The 18369-nt window shown below is 42.1% G+C and overlaps 1 protein-coding gene across 2 annotated transcripts in view; it reads left to right on the top strand.

The window, feature by feature from the left end:
• The window catches only part of cenpi (centromere protein I), a 121418-nt gene that overhangs the window by 64701 nt on the left and 38348 nt on the right, over positions 1–18369 (top strand). For both annotated transcript variants that reach the window (XM_060832743.1, XM_060832742.1), the window contains 3 exons: positions 234–325; positions 5530–5641; positions 10347–10411. In XM_060832743.1, the coding sequence (XP_060688726.1) occupies positions 234–325; positions 5530–5641; positions 10347–10411 (269 nt within the window). The remainder of the gene's footprint in view (positions 1–233; positions 326–5529; positions 5642–10346; positions 10412–18369) is intronic.

Raw genomic sequence — 18369 nt, 5'->3', positions numbered from 1 at the left:
ATTTCAGGGGAAAGTTCATTCTTCATTCCTCTGGTGATCTGTTTCTTTTTCCTGTCCCTGAAGCAGATTTAAAGTTGCAGATTTAAAATATGCAGCTTTTAGGTGCGTTGTGCATGAATTTCCGAATGAATAGTTGGTGGTATTATTATTATTGTTGTTGCTGAGGGTGTTTGTCCCCTCAATCAAGGTTAAGGTTGCTATCTGTCAAAGCATATTTGTTTCCCCTTCAATAGAGTTCGCAGACTGTAATGGTGACTCGTTGCAGAAGGAAAAAGAATTCATAGAATTTCTAAATATCATCATTAGAACTCAAGAATTTCTACAGGTAAGAACACCGGGAGCACTTGTTATGAAGTTGAAGTGGGCACTGGTGTACTGTAGCTTTGAGAAAGAATACTTTTCTGAACTGAGAGATTACAAGCACTAAATGGCAGTCCCAGAGTATACTGTAAATTTGAAAATGTATAACATTTGGCTGTGAAATAGATACCTGAGTTTTGGTTGCAGTTTTGATAACAATTTGAATTTAACCAATCATTTTAAATTATGCCCCAGAATACGAAAACCCAATCAGGTATGAATTTATTGTTTTGCCAACATCCAACCAATGTGACAATCCAGTGTTGGGAGTAAAAGAATGTAGACATCTTGAAAATTGGTCGTAGAACACTGTCGTAGAGCCAGAGAGCAAACTGTTAATATAACATCTTGCTCTCAGAAATTAGAAAACGCTCTCTATCAAAGGTATCTTTTCACATGAAACATATTTGCAGTAAAAATAAAGACAATGACCTGGGGAGATCAGCTGGAAGACTGAAGACACAGAAGAAGACAGACTATGTGATTTTGAGATTAAGTTAATGTAACTTTAATAAGTGTCATATTAGAACAGCCTATTTTTATAGAATTGGAGTCAGAAAGTAGGCAGTTAAAAATGCCAATTCCAGCCTTGGGTGACTGTCTGTGTGGAGTTTGCACGTTCTCCCCATGTCTGCCTGGGTTTCTTTCCACAGTCCAGTCTGGTGAATTGGCCATGCTAAATTGCCCATAGTATTAGGTGCATTAGTCAGAGGGAAATGGGTCTGGCTGGGTTACTCTTCGGAGGGTTGGTGTGGACTAGTTGAGCCAAAGGGCCTGTTTCCACACTGTGGGGAATCTAATCTAATCTAATCATCTCAGAAAGAGGGGCTTGGATTTGTGAGTAGTTTTTTTGTTTAATGTTCACTGTTAGAGTTAGAAACAAAATTGATATATTTTTTTCTTTAAATAGTGGAATTTGGGAGTTCTCTGTCACTCTTATTGTAACAGATTGCGAGGCAAACTTTTCTGGATGTTTAGTTTAGTTAAGAGGGGTTTGACCTTTCATGCTATAGCTGAAAATGTGTTGCTGGTCAAAGCACAGCAGGTCAGGCAGCATCCAAGGAACAGGAAATTCGACGTTTTGGGCCAGAGCCCTTCAGGAATGAGGAGAGTGTGCCAGGCAGGCTAAGATAAAAGGTAGGGAAGAGGGACTTGGGGGAGGGGCGATGGAGATGTGATAGGTGGAAGGAGGTCAAGGTGAGGGTGATAGGCTGGAGTGGGGTGGGGGCGGAGAGGTCAGGAAGAAGATTGCAGGTTAGGAGGGCGATGCTGAGTTCGAGGGAACCGACTGAGACAAGGTGGGGAGAGGGGAAATGAGGAAACTGGAGAAATCTGAGTTCATCCCTTGTGGTTGGAGGGTTCCCAGGCGGAAGATGAGGCGCTCTTCCTCCAACCGTCGTGTTATGTTCTGCCGATGGAGGAGTCCAAGGACCTGCATGTCCTCGGAGTGGGAGGGAGAGTTGAAGTGTTGAGCCACGGGGTGGTTGGGTTGGTTGGTCCGGGCGTCCCAGAGATGTTCTCTGAAGCATTCTGCAAGTAGGCGGCCCGTCTGTTGTGGTTCTGGAAGTTTTTGTTGCAAACGTTTCGTCCCCTGGCTAGGCGACATCATCAGTGCTTTGGAGCTTCCTGCGAAGCGCTTCTTTGATGTTTCTTCCGGTATTTATAGTGGTCTGTCCTTGCCGCTTCCGGGTGTCAGTTTCAGCTGTCCGCTGTAGTGGTTGGTATATTGGGTCCAGGCCCGTCTCCCCAATATAGAGGAGGCCGCATCGGGTGCAGCGGATGCAATAGATGATGTGTGTGGAGGTGCAGGTGAATTTGTGGCGGATATGGAAGGATCCCTTGGGGCCTTGGAGAGAAGTAAGGGAGGAGGTGTGGGCGCAAGTTTTACATTTCCTGCGGTTGCAGGGGAAGGTGCCGGGAGTGGAGGTTGGGTTGGTGGGGGGTGTGGACCTGACGAGGGAGTCACAAAGGGAGTGGTCTTTGCGGAACGCTGATAGGGGAGGGGAGGGAAATATATCCCTGGTGGTGGGGTCCGTTTGGAGGTGGCGGAAATGACGGCGGATGATACGCTGTATACGGAGGTTGGTGGGGTGGTAGGTGAGAACCAGTGGGGTTCTGTCTTGGTGGCGGTTAGAGGGGCGGGGCTCAAGGGCGGAGGAGTGGGAAGTGGAGGAGATGCGGTGGAGGGCATCGTCGATCACGTTTGGGGGGAATCTGCGGTCCTTGAAGAAGGAGGCCATCTGGGCTGTACGGTATTGGAACTGGTCCTCCTGGGAGCAGATGCGGTGGAGATGAAGGAATTGGGAATGTGGCTCAACCCTTCAACTCTCCCTTCCACTCCACCGAGGACTTGCAGGTCCTTGGACTCCTCCATCGGCAGAACATAACAACACGACGGTTGGAGGAAGAGCACCTCATCTTCCGCCTGGGAACCCTCCAACCACAAGGGATGAACTCAGATTTCTCCAGTTTCCTCATTTCCCCTCCCCCCACCTTGTCTAAGTGGTTCCCTTGAACTCAGCGCCGCCCTCCTAACCTGCAATCTTCTTCCTGACCTCTCCGCCCCCACCCCACTCCGGCCTATCACCCTCACCTTGACCTCCTTCCACCTATCACATCTCCATCACCCCTCCCCCAAGTCCCTCCTCCCTACCTTTTATCTTAGCCTGCCTGGCACACTCTCCTCATTCCTGATGAAGGGCTCTGGCCCAAAACGTCGAATTTCCTGTTCCTTGGATGCTGCCTGAACTGCTGTGCTTTGACCAGCAACACATTTTCAGCTCTGATCTCCAGCATCTACAGACCTCACTTTTTACTTTCATGCTGTAACAGACTAAAAGAACTTCTTGAGAAAAGTGGGCACCTGCTTTTGAAAACTGAAGACAAAAAGACCATCCTTTGGAACTATGCCATTGCTTGGCTTTCATTATTTGATAGATGACAGTGAGGACAGCAGATGCGGAACATTAGAGTTGAGAGCGTGGTGCTGGAAAAGCACAGCAGGTCAAGGAGCAGGAGAGTCGACGTTTCGGGCAAAAGCCCTTCATAAGTGACATGGTGACTCAGTGATTAGCACTGCTGTCTCACAGCGCCAGGGACCCGGGTTCAATTCCAGCCTTGGGCGATGTCTGTGTGGAGTTTGCATGTTCTCCCCGTGTCTGCGTGGGTTTCCTCCCACAGTCCAAAGATATGCAGGTTAGGTGAATTGGCCATGCTAAATTGCCCATAGTGTTTAGAGATGTGTCGGTTAGGTGCATTAGTCAGGGGTCAGTATAGGATAACGAGGAATGGGTTTAGGTGGGATACCTTTCAGAGGGTCGATGTGGACTTGTTGGGTCAAAAAGCCTGGTTCCACACTGTAGGAATTATAAGAATAAGGACCCGATTATGGTCTTTTGCCCGAAACGTCGACTCTCCTGCACCCTGGATGCTGCCTGACCTGCTGTGCTTTTCCAGCACCACACTTTCGACTTTCATTATTTAATGCGTGTCTGAAAGTATTAGTAAATGACTTGGTAAGTCATGCAATTTTTATATATTACACATTTTTCTTGTCTTACCAGATTATCACAACTGGCATGCAGCCATTGAGACTTTGAGATATGCTTTTTCTTGTCCATTAGGATGCAGTTATTCTTATGAACCTCTCAAGCTACAGGACCAAATTTTATGGTACTTTCATCAACAATTGGAACATCTATTTTTGTGGCATAAAAGTCAAATATCCACATTTGCTCATGACAAAACTTTGCAGCATTGTAAACAGTGTTGATGATGGCGCAAAATTACAACAGGATATTGATAGATTCGGTGAATGAGGAAAGCTGTATAAAATGTATTTTAATACAAGCAAGTGTGAAGTTATCCATTTTGGATAGACCAGTTATTGATAGACCAAAAAAGGATAGACCAGTTTTTTTAAGAAGCCACAGATTTAACTACTGTGCATGTCCAATGAGCTTTGGGGTCTCAGGTGTACAGTTCTTTAGAATGCCACAAGCAGATGCAGAAAATTGTCAAAATGCTAATGGAATGCTTACCTTCATATCGAAAGGGCTGGAGCTTGGGATACAGAAATTATGTTGCAATTATATAAAATCCTGGTTAGCCCTCACTTAGAGTACTTGAGAGCAGATCTGGGCACAACCCCTTAGGAATGATGTTTTTGGCCCCGGAGGGAGTTCAGTGCAGGGTTACAAGGATGATAGCTCTACTTTGGGGTTCAACTAAAAGCAAAGATTAAACAAATTAGGTTTTTATTCTCTGGAGTTTAGAAGATTAATAAGTGATGTAAAGTTAATGGAGGTCCCCAGAATATTTATCATAGGGGGAGACAGGATAGATAAAAGTAAACAATTTTCACTGGTTGAAGATTCACAAACCAGGGGGCGTAAATTCAAAATTAGGGCCAGGCCACTTAGGAGAGATATTAGATATCACTTGGATGTGCAAAGAGCTGTAGAGATTTGGAACTCTTCATCAAGTGGTGGTCAATGCTAATTTAATTGTTCAATTTAAATCTGAGATAACATTTTTTATTAAACAAGTGTATCAAGGGATATGGGTCCAAGGTAGGCATGTGGAGTTAGACCACAGACCATCCATGATCAACCATGAAATAGCAGAGAAGGCTTGAGGGGCTATGTAGCCTATTCCTGTACCTATGTTCCTGTGTACTTGTACATAATGTATTCACTTCACAACTAGACCTTTTGATTATGTCATAGCAATGGCTAATCTCACCTTCTGCAGGTGCATATTGAAAGATTTTGGCATGGGGTTTGAATGAAATGTACAGAGAAAACAGCCACTCTGGACTGGAAACAGCTAAGGTTTTTTGGCATTTGTATGTAAGAGGGAAAAATTAAATTGTGAGTTCCTACTATGTTGAAGTTTTGTGAGTTGGATGGATGCTGACAATAGGAAGTACAATTTAAGACTTCTGTACATTGATGCTACATTTCTACACCAATCATTTTGTAATATTTTAATTTAGTCCAAGAAATGTTTTGATCTTTCTTTCCCATCCCCTAATACCATCTTATTTAGTTAATATCCAAATATTTTCAGCATTTGTTCTGGATTAGGGTCATAGGAGAAGTTTGTGGTGGAGGTGGTGTTAATGCAAATTTGACACTTCGAATTGTGTTGCAATTGTTTGTTTTCCAGGAAGGATTTTCATGCTGTGAGGACTTTGCATTCAAGAGCTTATCTCTTTATGATAGTTCGTGGTGTAGCTCTCAGATCCTTGCCTTGCTCACGAGGATTTCACCAAGCACCGGTAGGTAGCTGTCATACATTGTTTTGGAGATGAACTTGTTCTTGATTTATTTGTGCCACTTATTTTTCTAATATGCAGTACTTCACAGTTGCCAAATTTTATTTACAGCTAGTTTTCTTCAATCTAATTTTGAAGTTTGTGAGCTGTTTTATCTGATTTAACTGTATTTCTGATCTAATTATTCCAATTTATATTGAAGATTTAGATTCAGAGACACCAATGTAAGTCAGAAACCATAAAGTCCCCAACAGAAAACCTCAACTTCTACATGCAGTACCTCCTATTTCTTTATTTATTTTCCACATTTGGCATTACTGAGTTTTTTTTCAGAAATCTAAATCTTCTAGAATTTTTTTCTGCAGAGTACTTGGAACATCACTTTCTCAAAATGAAGGAGATTGATTAGGTAGCTCTTCTCCATCCAAATTCACATTTTTGATTATTGTAAATGTAGTTCTCAAATGTAGTCGAGATTACTGTATTATTTCACACAGTAAGTAAGTTGCCACAGCTGTTTTGTCACTTGTTTTGAACGTGTGAATTGAAGTAACGTGTTTCAATTCACAAAACCTCTCTCTCTTACTTGAGATAAATATATTTTATACTGGATAAATACTTACATGAGCCCTTCAGGTTGTCTTTGACCTCCTTTTATTGTTAGCCATTAACTAGAGAAATATAAGAATTAGCAGATGTAGACCATTTGTCCCTTTTGAGCTGCACTGCCATTTGGAAGGGGAGTCTGGCAGGCAGGACAGAAGAGCTGCAATGGCAGGAGCTTCTGGGGATAATTCAGGAGGCACAGAAGAAATCCATCCCAAGGAAGAAGAAATGTTCTGAAGGGAGAATGAGGCAACAGTGGCTGGCAATGGAAGTTGGAAAAAACACAAAGCAAAAGGAAATAATACCTATAATATGGTGAAGATAAGTGGGAAGCAAGAGGATTGGAATGCCTTTAAACACTAGCAGAGGACAACTAAAAAAAAGCAATAAAGAGGGAGAAGATGAAATATGAGAATAATCTATAGTAATATTAAAGAAGATTGCAAGAGTAATTTTTAGAAAAGAGAAAGGTCAAGGTGGACATTCGACTGCTGGAAAATAAGGCTGGAGAAGTAGAAATGGGAACAAAAATGATGGAGAAACTGACACTGTGGATGACATCAGTAGCATACCAGAACTTCAAGAGAGTCGGGGTAGAGGTGTTTTATTAGCCAAAGCTAAGGAGAAGGTGTTGGGAAGCTGCAAGGTTTGAAGAAGGATAAATAATGTGGACCAGCTGAACTATGCTCCAGGGTTCTGAAAGAGATAGCTGAGGAGATTATGGAGGCATTAGCGGTGATCCTGGAATGACTAGAGCCAAGGAACGTCCCAGAGGCTAATGTAAGTATCCTGTTTAAGAAAAGAGGGAGTTATAGGCTGGTTACTTGGCCTCATTTGTTGGAAAGATTTTGGAATCTGTTATTCAGGATGAGATTGCAGAGTACTTGGAAATGCATGGTGAAATAGTGTGGCTTCGTCGAAGGAAAGTCATGTCTGACAAATCTTTTAGGATTCTATGAGGAGGTAACAAGGAAGTTACACAAAGAAGTGTCAGTGGATGTGATCTGCTTGGATTATCAGAAGGCTTTTGACAAGGTGCCATACTGAAGGTAACAGCCATAGTATTGGGTCAACATACTGGCATGGATAGAGAATGGGCTGCTTAGCAAAAGAGAGAGTAGGGATAAATGCATTTTTTTTAGGGTGGCAGCTCGTGACACATGGAGGCATGGGTCAGTGTTATCAAAGCTATTCACGTTTATGTTAATGATCTGGCTGAAGGAACTCAGGCATTGATGCTAAGTTTACAGATGACACCAAGATCATTGGAGAGACAGGTAGTGTTGAGGAAGTGGGGAGGCTGCAGCAGGACTTTGGAGGCTTGAGAGTGGGCAAAGAATTGGCAGACGGAATACAACATGGGAAAGTGTGAGGTTATGCACTTTGTTAGGAAGAAAATAGAGACTTTGGAAATCTGAAGTACAAAAAGACAAGGGAGTCCTAATTCAAGATTCTCTTAAGGTTAACTTGCAGATGCAGTTGACAGTTAGGAAGACAATTGCATTGTTAACAATCATTTCAAGAGCCGATAGTACAAGGTCGGAGATGTACTGCTCAGGCTGTATAAGGCTCTGGTCAGACCACATTTAGAATAATGTGAGCAGTTTTGGGTACTGTATCTAAGGAAAAAAATGTACTGGCCTTGGAGGGGTCCAGAGGATTTTACAAGATCAGTCCTAAGGGGAAATCAGGATGGCAAAAAGGGAACATGAGAAAGTGTTGGCAAATAGAATTAAGGAGAATCCAAAGGGTTTTTACAAATATATTAAGGACAAAAGGGTAACGAGGGAGAGAATAGGGCCCTTCAAAGATCAGTAAGGCGGTCTTTGTGTGGAGCCAGAGAAAATGGGGGAGATACTAAGTTTTTTGACAAAGTAACGAAGAGGAATGATAAGGGCAGAGCAGTAGATGTGATCTATATGGACTTCAGTAAGACGTTCAACAAGATTCCTCATAGAACACTGGTGTGCAAGGTTATATCTCGTGGAATACAGGGAGAACTAGCCATTTAGGTACTGAACTGGTTCAAAGCTAGAAGACAGGGTGGCGGTGAAGGGTTGCCTTTCAGACTGGAGGTCTGTGACCAGTGTTGTGCCACAAGGATTGGTGCTGGGTCCACTGCTTTTCATCATTTATATAAATGATTTGGATGTGAACATAGGAGGAATAGTTAGTAAGTTTGCAGATTACACCAAAATTATAGGTGTGGTGAAGGTTACCTCTGAGTACAATGGGATCTTGATCAGATGGGCCAATGGGTCAAGGAGTGGTAGATGGATTTTAATTTCGATAAATGTGAGGTGCTGCATTTTGGGAAAGCATATCCTAATGGTAAAGTCCTGGGGAGTGTTGCTGAACAAAAATACCTTGGAGTGCAGGTTTCTAATTCTTGCATGTGATGTCGCAGGTAGATAGGATAGTGAAGAAGGCGTTTGCTATGCTTTCCTTTATTAGCCAGAGAATTGAGTATAGGAGGTCATGTTGCATCTGTACAGAACTTCGGTTAGGCCCACTTTTGTAATATTGTGTGCAATTCTGTCCTCCCTGCTAACAAGGATGTTGTGAAACTTGAAATGGTTCAGAAAAGATTTATGAGGACGTTGCCAGGGTTGGAGGGTTTGAGCTGTAGGGAGAGGCTGAATAGGGTGGGGCGTTTTCCCCTGGAATGCCAGAGGCTGAGGGGTGACCTTAGAGAAGTTTATAAAATCATGAGGGGCATGAATAGGGTACATAGACAAGGTCTTTTCCTTGGGATGGGGAAGTCCAGGACGAGAGGGCAAAGGTTTAAGGTGAGGGGGAAAGTTTAAAAGGGACCTAAGAGGCAACCTTTTCATGCAGAGGGTGGTGCATGTATAGAATAAGTTGTCAGAGGAAGTAGTGGAGGTTGGTACAATTCCAACATTTAAAAGGTATCTGGATGGGTATATGAATAGGAAGGTTTTAAGAAGGATCGGGGCCAAGTTTTAGCAAATGGGACCAGATTAATTTAGGATATCTGATTAGGAGGTGGACGAGATGGACCTTAGGGTCTGTTTAGTAGTTTCAGCTTAGGGTCTGTTTCCCTACTGTACATCTCCCTGACTCTAAGACTCAATTAATCTGTTCTGCCATTTGATCATGGCTGATGTTTCTTAACCCAATTCTCCTGCCTTCTTCCTGTAACCCTTAGTCTCCTTACTAACCTTGAATCTGTCTGTTTAAATGCACTCAATGGGCTTCAATTCCACAAATTAGTCATACTCTTGCTGAAGAATTCCCCCTTATTTCAGGGCCCTCGAGTCCTGGTCTCTCTTCTCCACATCCATTTGATCTGGCTTCTTGGTATTCTGTACATTTCAATTAGATTCCCCCTCATCCTTCTAAACTCCATTGAGGACAGACCCAGACTCGTCATCCGCTTCTTGTATGACAAGCTTTCATCTCCAGGATCATTCTTGCAAACCTCCTCTGTGCTCTCTCCAATGCCAACACTACTCCCCAGCAAAAAGGGGCCTAAAACAGTTCTCAATGTTCCTAGTGTGGTCTGATCAGAGCCTTGTACAACCTCTGTTGTTTTCCAGCCTCTTAAAATGAATGCAGATATTGCAATTGCCTTCCTAACTCTGAACTGAATCTGCATATTAACCTTAAGAAAACATCTGAAGTAGGACTCCCCTTTGTGCTTCAGATTTTCAAAGCCTTTCCCAGTTCAGAAAATAGTCTGAGGCAATTTGCATATGTTAAAAGGGAGGGCCAAGTGTTTGGAAGGAGTGAAAGCAGTAGCAGTATAAAACAGTACTGGATTGTAGTTCAGGGATAGGTGTTTCCTGTAAAGGGTCTTGGGGTCCGGGTTGATCCCTTGGCTCAGGAAAGCCATTCTGACATCATTTTAATAACTAGCTTTAACTGCCTTGTGAAGAGTACCTGTAAAATGTCAAACTTTGATAACTTATTTATTTCTAGAACTATGCAATTGGCCTCTGGTCATTTGCATGGTGGCATTTGAAAGGTTCAACATTTTAATTTATTTTTATTTAAAAACCTTTCTAGGCACTAACTTGTCTTTCTCAAATACTTCTTCCGAGTGTCAAAATATTTTTCATATTGTTTTGTCCAATTGCAGATGTGATTTCCTTTTATTTTGATCCATTAATGAAACTGTTCTTCACTTCCTCAATTTATTTTAAGGTAAGGTGACATCTGTTATTCTACACTCTCTTGATTTTTCACTGAAAGAGTATTCATTAACTGTGATTCCTTTATTTTCTGTTACCAAGATGGATATTTAAGCCACCTTGGCATAAATAGAAATACTGCTTTTATTTTATAAAATGTACAGGTCTTATTGGGAAGTGAATACTGCTGAAAACTGCGTGGTGCTATAATCCATGAGTGTGCTTCAGAATAGTACTACTTGTTTTTATTTTGCATTCATGAACATCCATTTTAATACTGTCATTAAAGCAGTCTTTCTTTTTGAAATACTCTTCAAATTGTAGGTTTGCTATCTAATCCAGTTGTGTATTCAATCATTTTTTATTGTGTTTGCCTAACTTCAGGTTCACCTTCATTGAAATGTTGCTCTTTATCCATTCGATAGTTTTTGTTTCAAAATAATTAAAGTTAGAGCTTTTGTTTTGTTGTTTTGATTTCCATATGCCAGATATGCCAAATTCTCTTACACGACTCGGGGATGCAGGAATTTGAATGTGTTTCTTTGTTATTATACACAAAAAAAATCCAGTAAAAAGAAAAGGTAAAATATCTCGTTATCAATCTGATATCTGTTGCCCCCCACACACATGCATATGTACACATACGTTGGAAAACATCATCCCAACACAGCCACAATTTGCCAGTATCCTTTGAAGAAAAAGAAATATTTTTTTCAGCTTTTATTTCCTTATCCAAGACTTAAAGATATGTAGATATTTGAGAATGGTGAAAGAACCTGTAGTGCTTGTAACCTGAAAGCAGGATCAATTAAGCTAAGAGACAGCTGGAATGATAGTGCATTCTGCCCTGGCTGGTGGAACAATAGTGTATTTTTATTCTTTGATTTAAGGAGTACCAGGAAATAGCTACATTACACTACAAAGCTAATTCAAACTTAATTATTTTTCAAGTAAAATAATCCTTTTAAAATTTATTTTAAAGTTTATTTTGCTCGATTCTTTTCAGTAAATTTTTCTTAAAGGCACATATGCCTCTGCTGGCAGGAGATAACGAACTGATTTTACCATTGTTGGGTAAAAGTGTTGTTTGAGCCATCATTTAGCAGTAAATATTAACTAAAATTCATAGTAATGGGAGTTTAACTTGAGACTGCCCACTGTGAACCTGTGAAATTTATAGCAACAGTTACATACTTAGAATTTACAAATATATTATAGACTAACAATGATGTACGTTTCACTATAATTGAATTTGCAATGAGTTCAGGATGCGTTTACACATTCTTTTCTAGTGATTTAATGGCTTGCAGCAATCCTGAGGAGTTAATTGTTGCAAAATTCTTTTGGATGCAAGACTGAAACTGTTACTTCAGCGTAGTTTTGATGTCTGCAACGATCTTAAATTCAGATATTTGGACTCTGCAAGATGGCGGCAATTCTGTAGAACTGCTGTGGGCAGTTCTGCCTAACAGCCAAGGTATACCGGTGTTTTTTTGCCATCCCTGGCCAACTTATGTGGTGGAATTATTAGTTTAAAACTTACAGAACACATATTTGTTAATATTTGGGAGTGGGAAGGATGCCAAAGGGAAAAGGAGCAAGCAAACAGCAGCAGGGAGGACACTCCCCTGCAGTACCTACCCCACACCAGAGACAGTAGCATCTCCTGACCAAACCCACCCCCGCCCCCCGGACCTGACAGACTCACAGGAATTGGCTGCGACAATGGAGACATTTACCTTGAAAGTTGGGGCTGCAATTGAGGAGATCTGTGGGGAGACTCGTGCCCAGGTCCACCTATCGCATCCGTGCTACAGAAGCATGAGCAGGAGATCCAGGGTGTTTGGGGGGGAGGAGTCTGGAGGAGGTGGACGGTTGAACTTAGGCTTCGGAAGCTGCAATGGAGTCCTCATCCAGTCGGATCCAGGTGCTGGAGCAAGAGGTGCAGGCCTTGCGAGACCATATTGCTGACCTCGAAAATCGAGGTTGGAGGATAAATCTCTGAATTGTCGGGCTCCCTGAAGGTGAGGAAGGTGAGCAGCCAGTCAGCTTCTTTGAAAGCTGGCTGCCAAAGATTTTGGGCCTTCACATCAAGTTCAGCAGGCTGCAGATTGAAAGGGCTTATCAAGTTACAGTGCATAATCAGGGCTGGTGCAGCGCCCCTGCTTGATCCTAGTGCACTTCCACTCATATAAGGACATGCAAAAAGACAGAAGCTTCCAGATCCCTGGGAAAAGATCTGCAGGCACTGCTGTCCAAGGGGTCAAAAATCATGATTTTCCAGGATTTCTCTGCAGCTGTAATTCGAAAGAGGAAGTCCTTCGATGAAGTTAAAAAGAGGCTGAGGAAGCAGGGCATTCAGTACTCCATGAGATACCCTGCAGTGCTTTGTTTCAGCCACGAGGACTCAGTTTATACATTTGATTCAGCAGATAAAGCTTAAAACTTTGTAGACACTTTAAAATTGACGGATTGGCCTGAAGAATATGGTTAATGTTTGTTCTCTTTTCTATCTTTCCCCATGTTTTCTCTTTTTTTAAATTCCTTTCTTTCTCCCTAATAATTTCCTTTTTGGGAAGGGGGGAAAAGACCTTGGAATAAGTTGTTCCTTTTTTTAACAACTAGACTTTCTGATGGGAAATTTTGTGGATGTTCTTTGTTGTCTCTCCCCTTTGTTCTGTTTCTCTTTTTAGTTAGAAGTAGGGGTGACATGAAGCCAGGGATGGGTGGAGTGCTCATCCTGACTTTGTCTTTTTTCTGTTAATTTAAGGATCATCTCCTTATTTTGTTTCTGGCTCAAGGCTGGGGCACAGTCCAGGTTTGAAGGACCTGTGAAGGAGGGGAGGAGTAGGGTGAGTGCCCCCTATGGCAGGAGGAAGAGCCTTCCATTCAAGGCTTTATAGTTGGTTTTCTTTTTAGTTTTTTGGTAGTAATAGTTGTTTATAGTTATGATAAAGTAGTTTTTGTATGTATAGTTCTTTGACTCTGAGTCTTTATTTACTTATGCTCGGTGCTTTGTAAGCAGGATTTTCACTCCGAGGGATTCAAGGGTCTCTGAAGGGGGATATGGCTAAGTGTCTTATTAAATGCTGCATCAGGAACATTAAGGAAAGTCATTCGCCTGTTAAAAGGAAAAAGGTGCTTTCTCGCATTAAGAGGGAAAGGGTTGATATCGCTTTGTTGCAGGAGGTTAAGGCCAAAAGTGAAGGGCTAGATTTGCGGCACTGGCGATTGGACCCTTTTCTCCTTAAGGATTCCACATTTGTGGAATACTTAGAAAATAGAACATAGAGAAGTACAGCACAGAACAGGCCCTTTGGCCCACGATGTTGTGCTGAGATTTAATTCTAATGTAAAATGTAGTAACTTCATCTATGCACCCCTCAATTCACTGTTATCCATGTGCATGTCCAGCAGTCGTTTAAATGTCCCTAACGACTCTGCTTCCACCACCACAGCTGGCAACGCATCCCATGTATTCACAACTCTCTGACGTCTCCTTTATACCTTCCTCCTAATATTTTCAAACTATGACCTCGTACCAGTCAATCCTGCTCTGGGGAAAAGTCTATGGCTATTGATGGAGTTTCAGGAATTCTTGACTATCAACTCCGGCACAGATTGTAGTCCGTCTATGCTATGGGAGACTGCAAAGGCCTTTGCTAGGGATTAGCTATTTACAATTCGGCCAGCCAGAAATGACAGAAGGAGGGACAGCAGCATCAACTTGAGACACAGTTGAAAGCTGCCAAGGCGGCACGTTTTGCGCGGCCTTCAGTGACTAAGCTACAGCGGATCACGGACCTCCGGGCTGCCTTGAATTCAATACTGACACAAAATGCAAAGAAAGAACTTGCTTTTGCTAGACAAAGGCTGTTTGAATATAGGGATAGGCCAGGGAAGTATTTAGCGTACCTGACTAGGAAAAAGCGTGCTCCCCAATCCTTTACTGCAATCAGAGATAGCGCCGGGGTCCTTGCACACTATGCTAAAAAGATTAATGAGGCTTTTCGGAGCTTTTACTCTGAATTGTATTGGTCTGAAGGTTGCAAGGACAGGAGAGCTAAAATGGAGACCTTTTTTAAGAACCTGGCCCTCCCAGGTTAACCATGGAACAGACCTCTCTCCTTAATGCCCCCTTGACAGTTCAGGAAATACAGGAGGCAGCTAGGCAACTTCAGAGTGGGAAAGCGCCTGGACCTGATGGTTTCCCGGTGAGTTTTATAAGGAGTTTATAGGGATTCTGTCAGGGCCGATGTTGGGGATGTACAATCACTTCTATATGCATGAATGCCTACCACCATCTTTGAGAGAAGCTAATATTTGCTTAATTCTTAAGAAGGGGAAGGTTCCTGAGGATTGTGCCTCATACAGGCCCATCTCTCTATTAAATTCAGATTTCAAGATTCTGTCTAAGATCCTGGTGTAGAGATTGGAAAGGGTGTTGCCCCCATATTATTAAAGAGGATCAGACAGGCTTTGTAAGGAGCTGTAGGTCCTCTAATAATATTAGAAGGTTGCCGAATATGGACCAAATTTGTCAGCAACGATCGATTCAGGGGTTGGTGATTTCCTTAGATGCAGAGAAAGCATTTGATCGGGTGGAATGGCCGATTTTTAATGTCTTGGAACAGTTTAGGTTGGGTGGAGTCTTTGCTCGGTGGGTGGAGGTTTTATATTGCCACCCTCTGGTCGCGGTCATCACCAACGGGGTGAAGTCTGGGAATTTTAGGATTAGTAGTGGTAGGTGGCAAGGATGCCCCCTCTCACCGTTGTTGTTTACATTGGTGATAGAGCAGCTGGCAGAGGCCATTCGTCAGAATGTCCACATAACTGCTCCGGAAGTGGGATCGAGGGCATACAAGATTACACTACGCGGATGATGTCCTTCTGTTTTTATCGAACCCAATCACCTCTGTACCCCATTTGACACAATGTATCAATTCATTTGGGGCTATTTCAGGATATAAGATTAACTTTGCAAAATTGGAAGCTATGCCTTTGAGGAACCTTAAGAATGTGCCAGAAGTTGAAGGTGGCCCTAAGTTTCATTTTAAGTGGTCACGGGCAGGGTTCCGATACCTAGGCATTTTTATCACCCCTAAGTTTGATCTGTTAGTTCGGACTAACTTCGCTCACTTGCTCAACAATATTAGGCGAGATCTGCAGAGATAGGGGGCTCTTCTGATTTCACAGCTGGACTGAATATCTCCCATTAAGATGAATCTTCTTCCTCGTTTGCTTTTTCCAATGCATATGCTCCCTGTAATGTTTCCCTGGTCAACACTGCAGAAGCTTATGGAGTGGTTTGGTTCCTTTGTCTGGCATCGTAGGTGGCCCCTCATCAAACTTACTAAATTACAGTTGCCTCAAGGAGGGGGAGGAGTTGATCTCCCAGACATCAGGAGGTATCAATTGAGTTCCCTGCTGTCCTTTGTCTGTGATTGGGTAGGTAACGATCCAAACTCAATATGGCTGGATATTGAGGCCTCCCGGGCAAAGTGCCCTCTTATTTATCTGTTGTCCATGGATAAGATGAGGACAGTTATGGACCACTGCTGAAACCCCATTGTCATTAGTACAGTCAAGGCATGGAGGGCGATGCATCAGAGTGAGGGCCGTTTATCCAAGACTTCGCCACTTATGCTTATAGTTGGCATGCCAGGGTTCCCACCAGAGATGATGGACTCAAGGTTCAAACTATGGGCAGTGAGAGGAGTTTGGGAGACTTATTTGAGAGGGAGGTTATGAGGTCTTTTGAGCAACTGAGCTGCAAATGCGGGTTGCCCAGTAGAGATCTTTTCCATTTTTTTCAGGTTAGGGATTTCATCCAGAAGAAGACTACGTTTCTCACTAAGCCCTGTAAGCTTAGGGAGGTTGTTGCTACATTCCACAAGCACCCTTTCAGTTAGTGCCCTCTATCGACTGCTGGGTGGCAGAGCCTGGCAGGATATTAACCAGTTATGTGAGGTCTTAGGAGCAAGAGCTAGGAGTGGAGATCTCTTCTCAAACATGGGAGAACATATGGGAAAATACTCAAAAGATCTCAATCTGTAATAGGACATGTGCTATGCAGTTAAAGTTCTGCACCGGGCTCATCTAGCACCAGACCGTCTGGTGAAGTTCAAAAAAAAGGGGCATCTTCATTGTGCCCCAAATGTAAAATAAGTGTAGGTACTCTTACCCATTGCTTCTGGACATGCCACAGGCTCCGTGTTTATTGGAGCACTGTGGCAGAAGAGATAGGGAGGATATTGAGGACTGAAGTCAAAGTAGACCCGATATCTCTCCTCTTAGGTCTACCGAATTTACCATCTTTAGACGGGCATGGGAAGAAACTATTTAATATTCTTGCACACTGTGCAAGAATATTCTGATAAAGCAGGTGTCTGAGAACCCGCCGGGCTTGCTGGGATGGCAGAAATTATGGAGCACATTCCCTTGGTCTTTTTTACTAACATGGCATACTACACAACAGACCATTTTTATTAGACATTGCAGCCCTACTTGAGTTATTTGGAAATAGATTTGTCAGTTATCTTAATTAGGACATTTGTTTAACCAGGATGGTTAGATTTGTCAAACTCTGGGCCCTGTAGGGGGTCTCCTGAGTTAATATGGGTATATATACAATGTTCCCGTTCCTTTGTTTAGGAGCTTTGCACTGAACATAGCTGTTCTGTATTTTGTGTTCTTTTGTTTTGCTTTTGGTTTTTTTTTGGTGTTGCCTTGCACAGTGTTAGGGTTTGTTTTGTATTATAGGGTAGTAGTTGTAGTTGTATTGTAATTTTTTTTCTTTTTAATATACTGATTGTATTTTCAATAATTTTATATGTTTGTAAAGTTAAAAAATTTGCTAATAAATATATTTACAACAAAAAATTCATATATTTACTATGAGAAGTGTGAAACTGTACTTTGGAGTGATGTATAACTTCAAAGATAGCACTAATTTGGTAGGATATCAGAGAAATTTAAAGATCTTTCTTGTGCGTGCAAAATATGAGCCATCTGCACTTTCAAAGGATGTAGTGTACTATCTGTATTTTCTGATATGAGAACATTAGGTAGGAGAATAAGTTCTCGGGAAATAGAGTTTATAAAGGGGTATAGATAGGTTAAGAAGTGTCGGAACAAAATGGCAGATAAAGTATAACGAGGAAAATTTGGGGCTGCGCATTTTGCTGGAAGAATAGAAAAGTTGATTTTTTAAAAAATGGAGATAATGCACAATCCTGTGGTATAGAAGGGTGGGAACATGCTTGTGTATGAAGTATAAAAGCTTGGTGTTCATGTCAGCAAACAATCAGGAAATATTTAAGTAGTAAAGCCTTGCCACACATGTTCAGGGCATTAGTGAGGCTACACCAAGAGTGCTATGTCCAGTTTTGTTCTCTTTATTTGAAGTGGGACATATTTAAATTGGGAGCAGGTTAGTGATGGTCCACTACGTTTGATTCCTAGGATGGAAGCAGTTTATGAGGAAAGGTTGAGCAGGTAGGGCTGAAGCACATTGAAATTTAGAAGGCAGCAAGATGATTTTATTGAAACATATAATCTGAGGGAGCTTCACAGTGTAGGTAGTGAGAGGATGTTTCTCTTAAGTGAGCAATCTGTAATTAGGGAATACAGTTTCAAAATAAGGAGGTCTCAGTTTAAAATTGAGGAGAAATTTGTTCTGAGTGTTGTTCAATTTGGAATTTTCTTTCCTACACCTTTGAACATATTCCAGGTTGTGTTTCAGATTATTTACTCACAGGAGAATGAAGTTCAGGCCATAGCAAATCCAGATATGATATGAAAGAATAGCAGAGTGATTTTGCAGGGACAAAGGGGTGGCTGATTATTATGTTCTCAAACTCTTCAAATTTCTTGAACTTCTTTGGAGACATAGATGACCTCTGTATCTCCAGCCTTCACCCGAAAGTGTCCCTTCATTCACAAACTTGTAGGCATTAACCATTAAACATT

The sequence above is a fragment of the Hemiscyllium ocellatum genome, chromosome 11, assembly GCF_020745735.1.
Source record: "Hemiscyllium ocellatum isolate sHemOce1 chromosome 11, sHemOce1.pat.X.cur, whole genome shotgun sequence".
Lineage (NCBI taxonomy): Eukaryota > Metazoa > Chordata > Chondrichthyes > Orectolobiformes > Hemiscylliidae > Hemiscyllium > Hemiscyllium ocellatum.
Note: the sequence above shows the minus strand (reverse complement) of the source record. Positions and strands in the feature narration are given on the sequence as shown.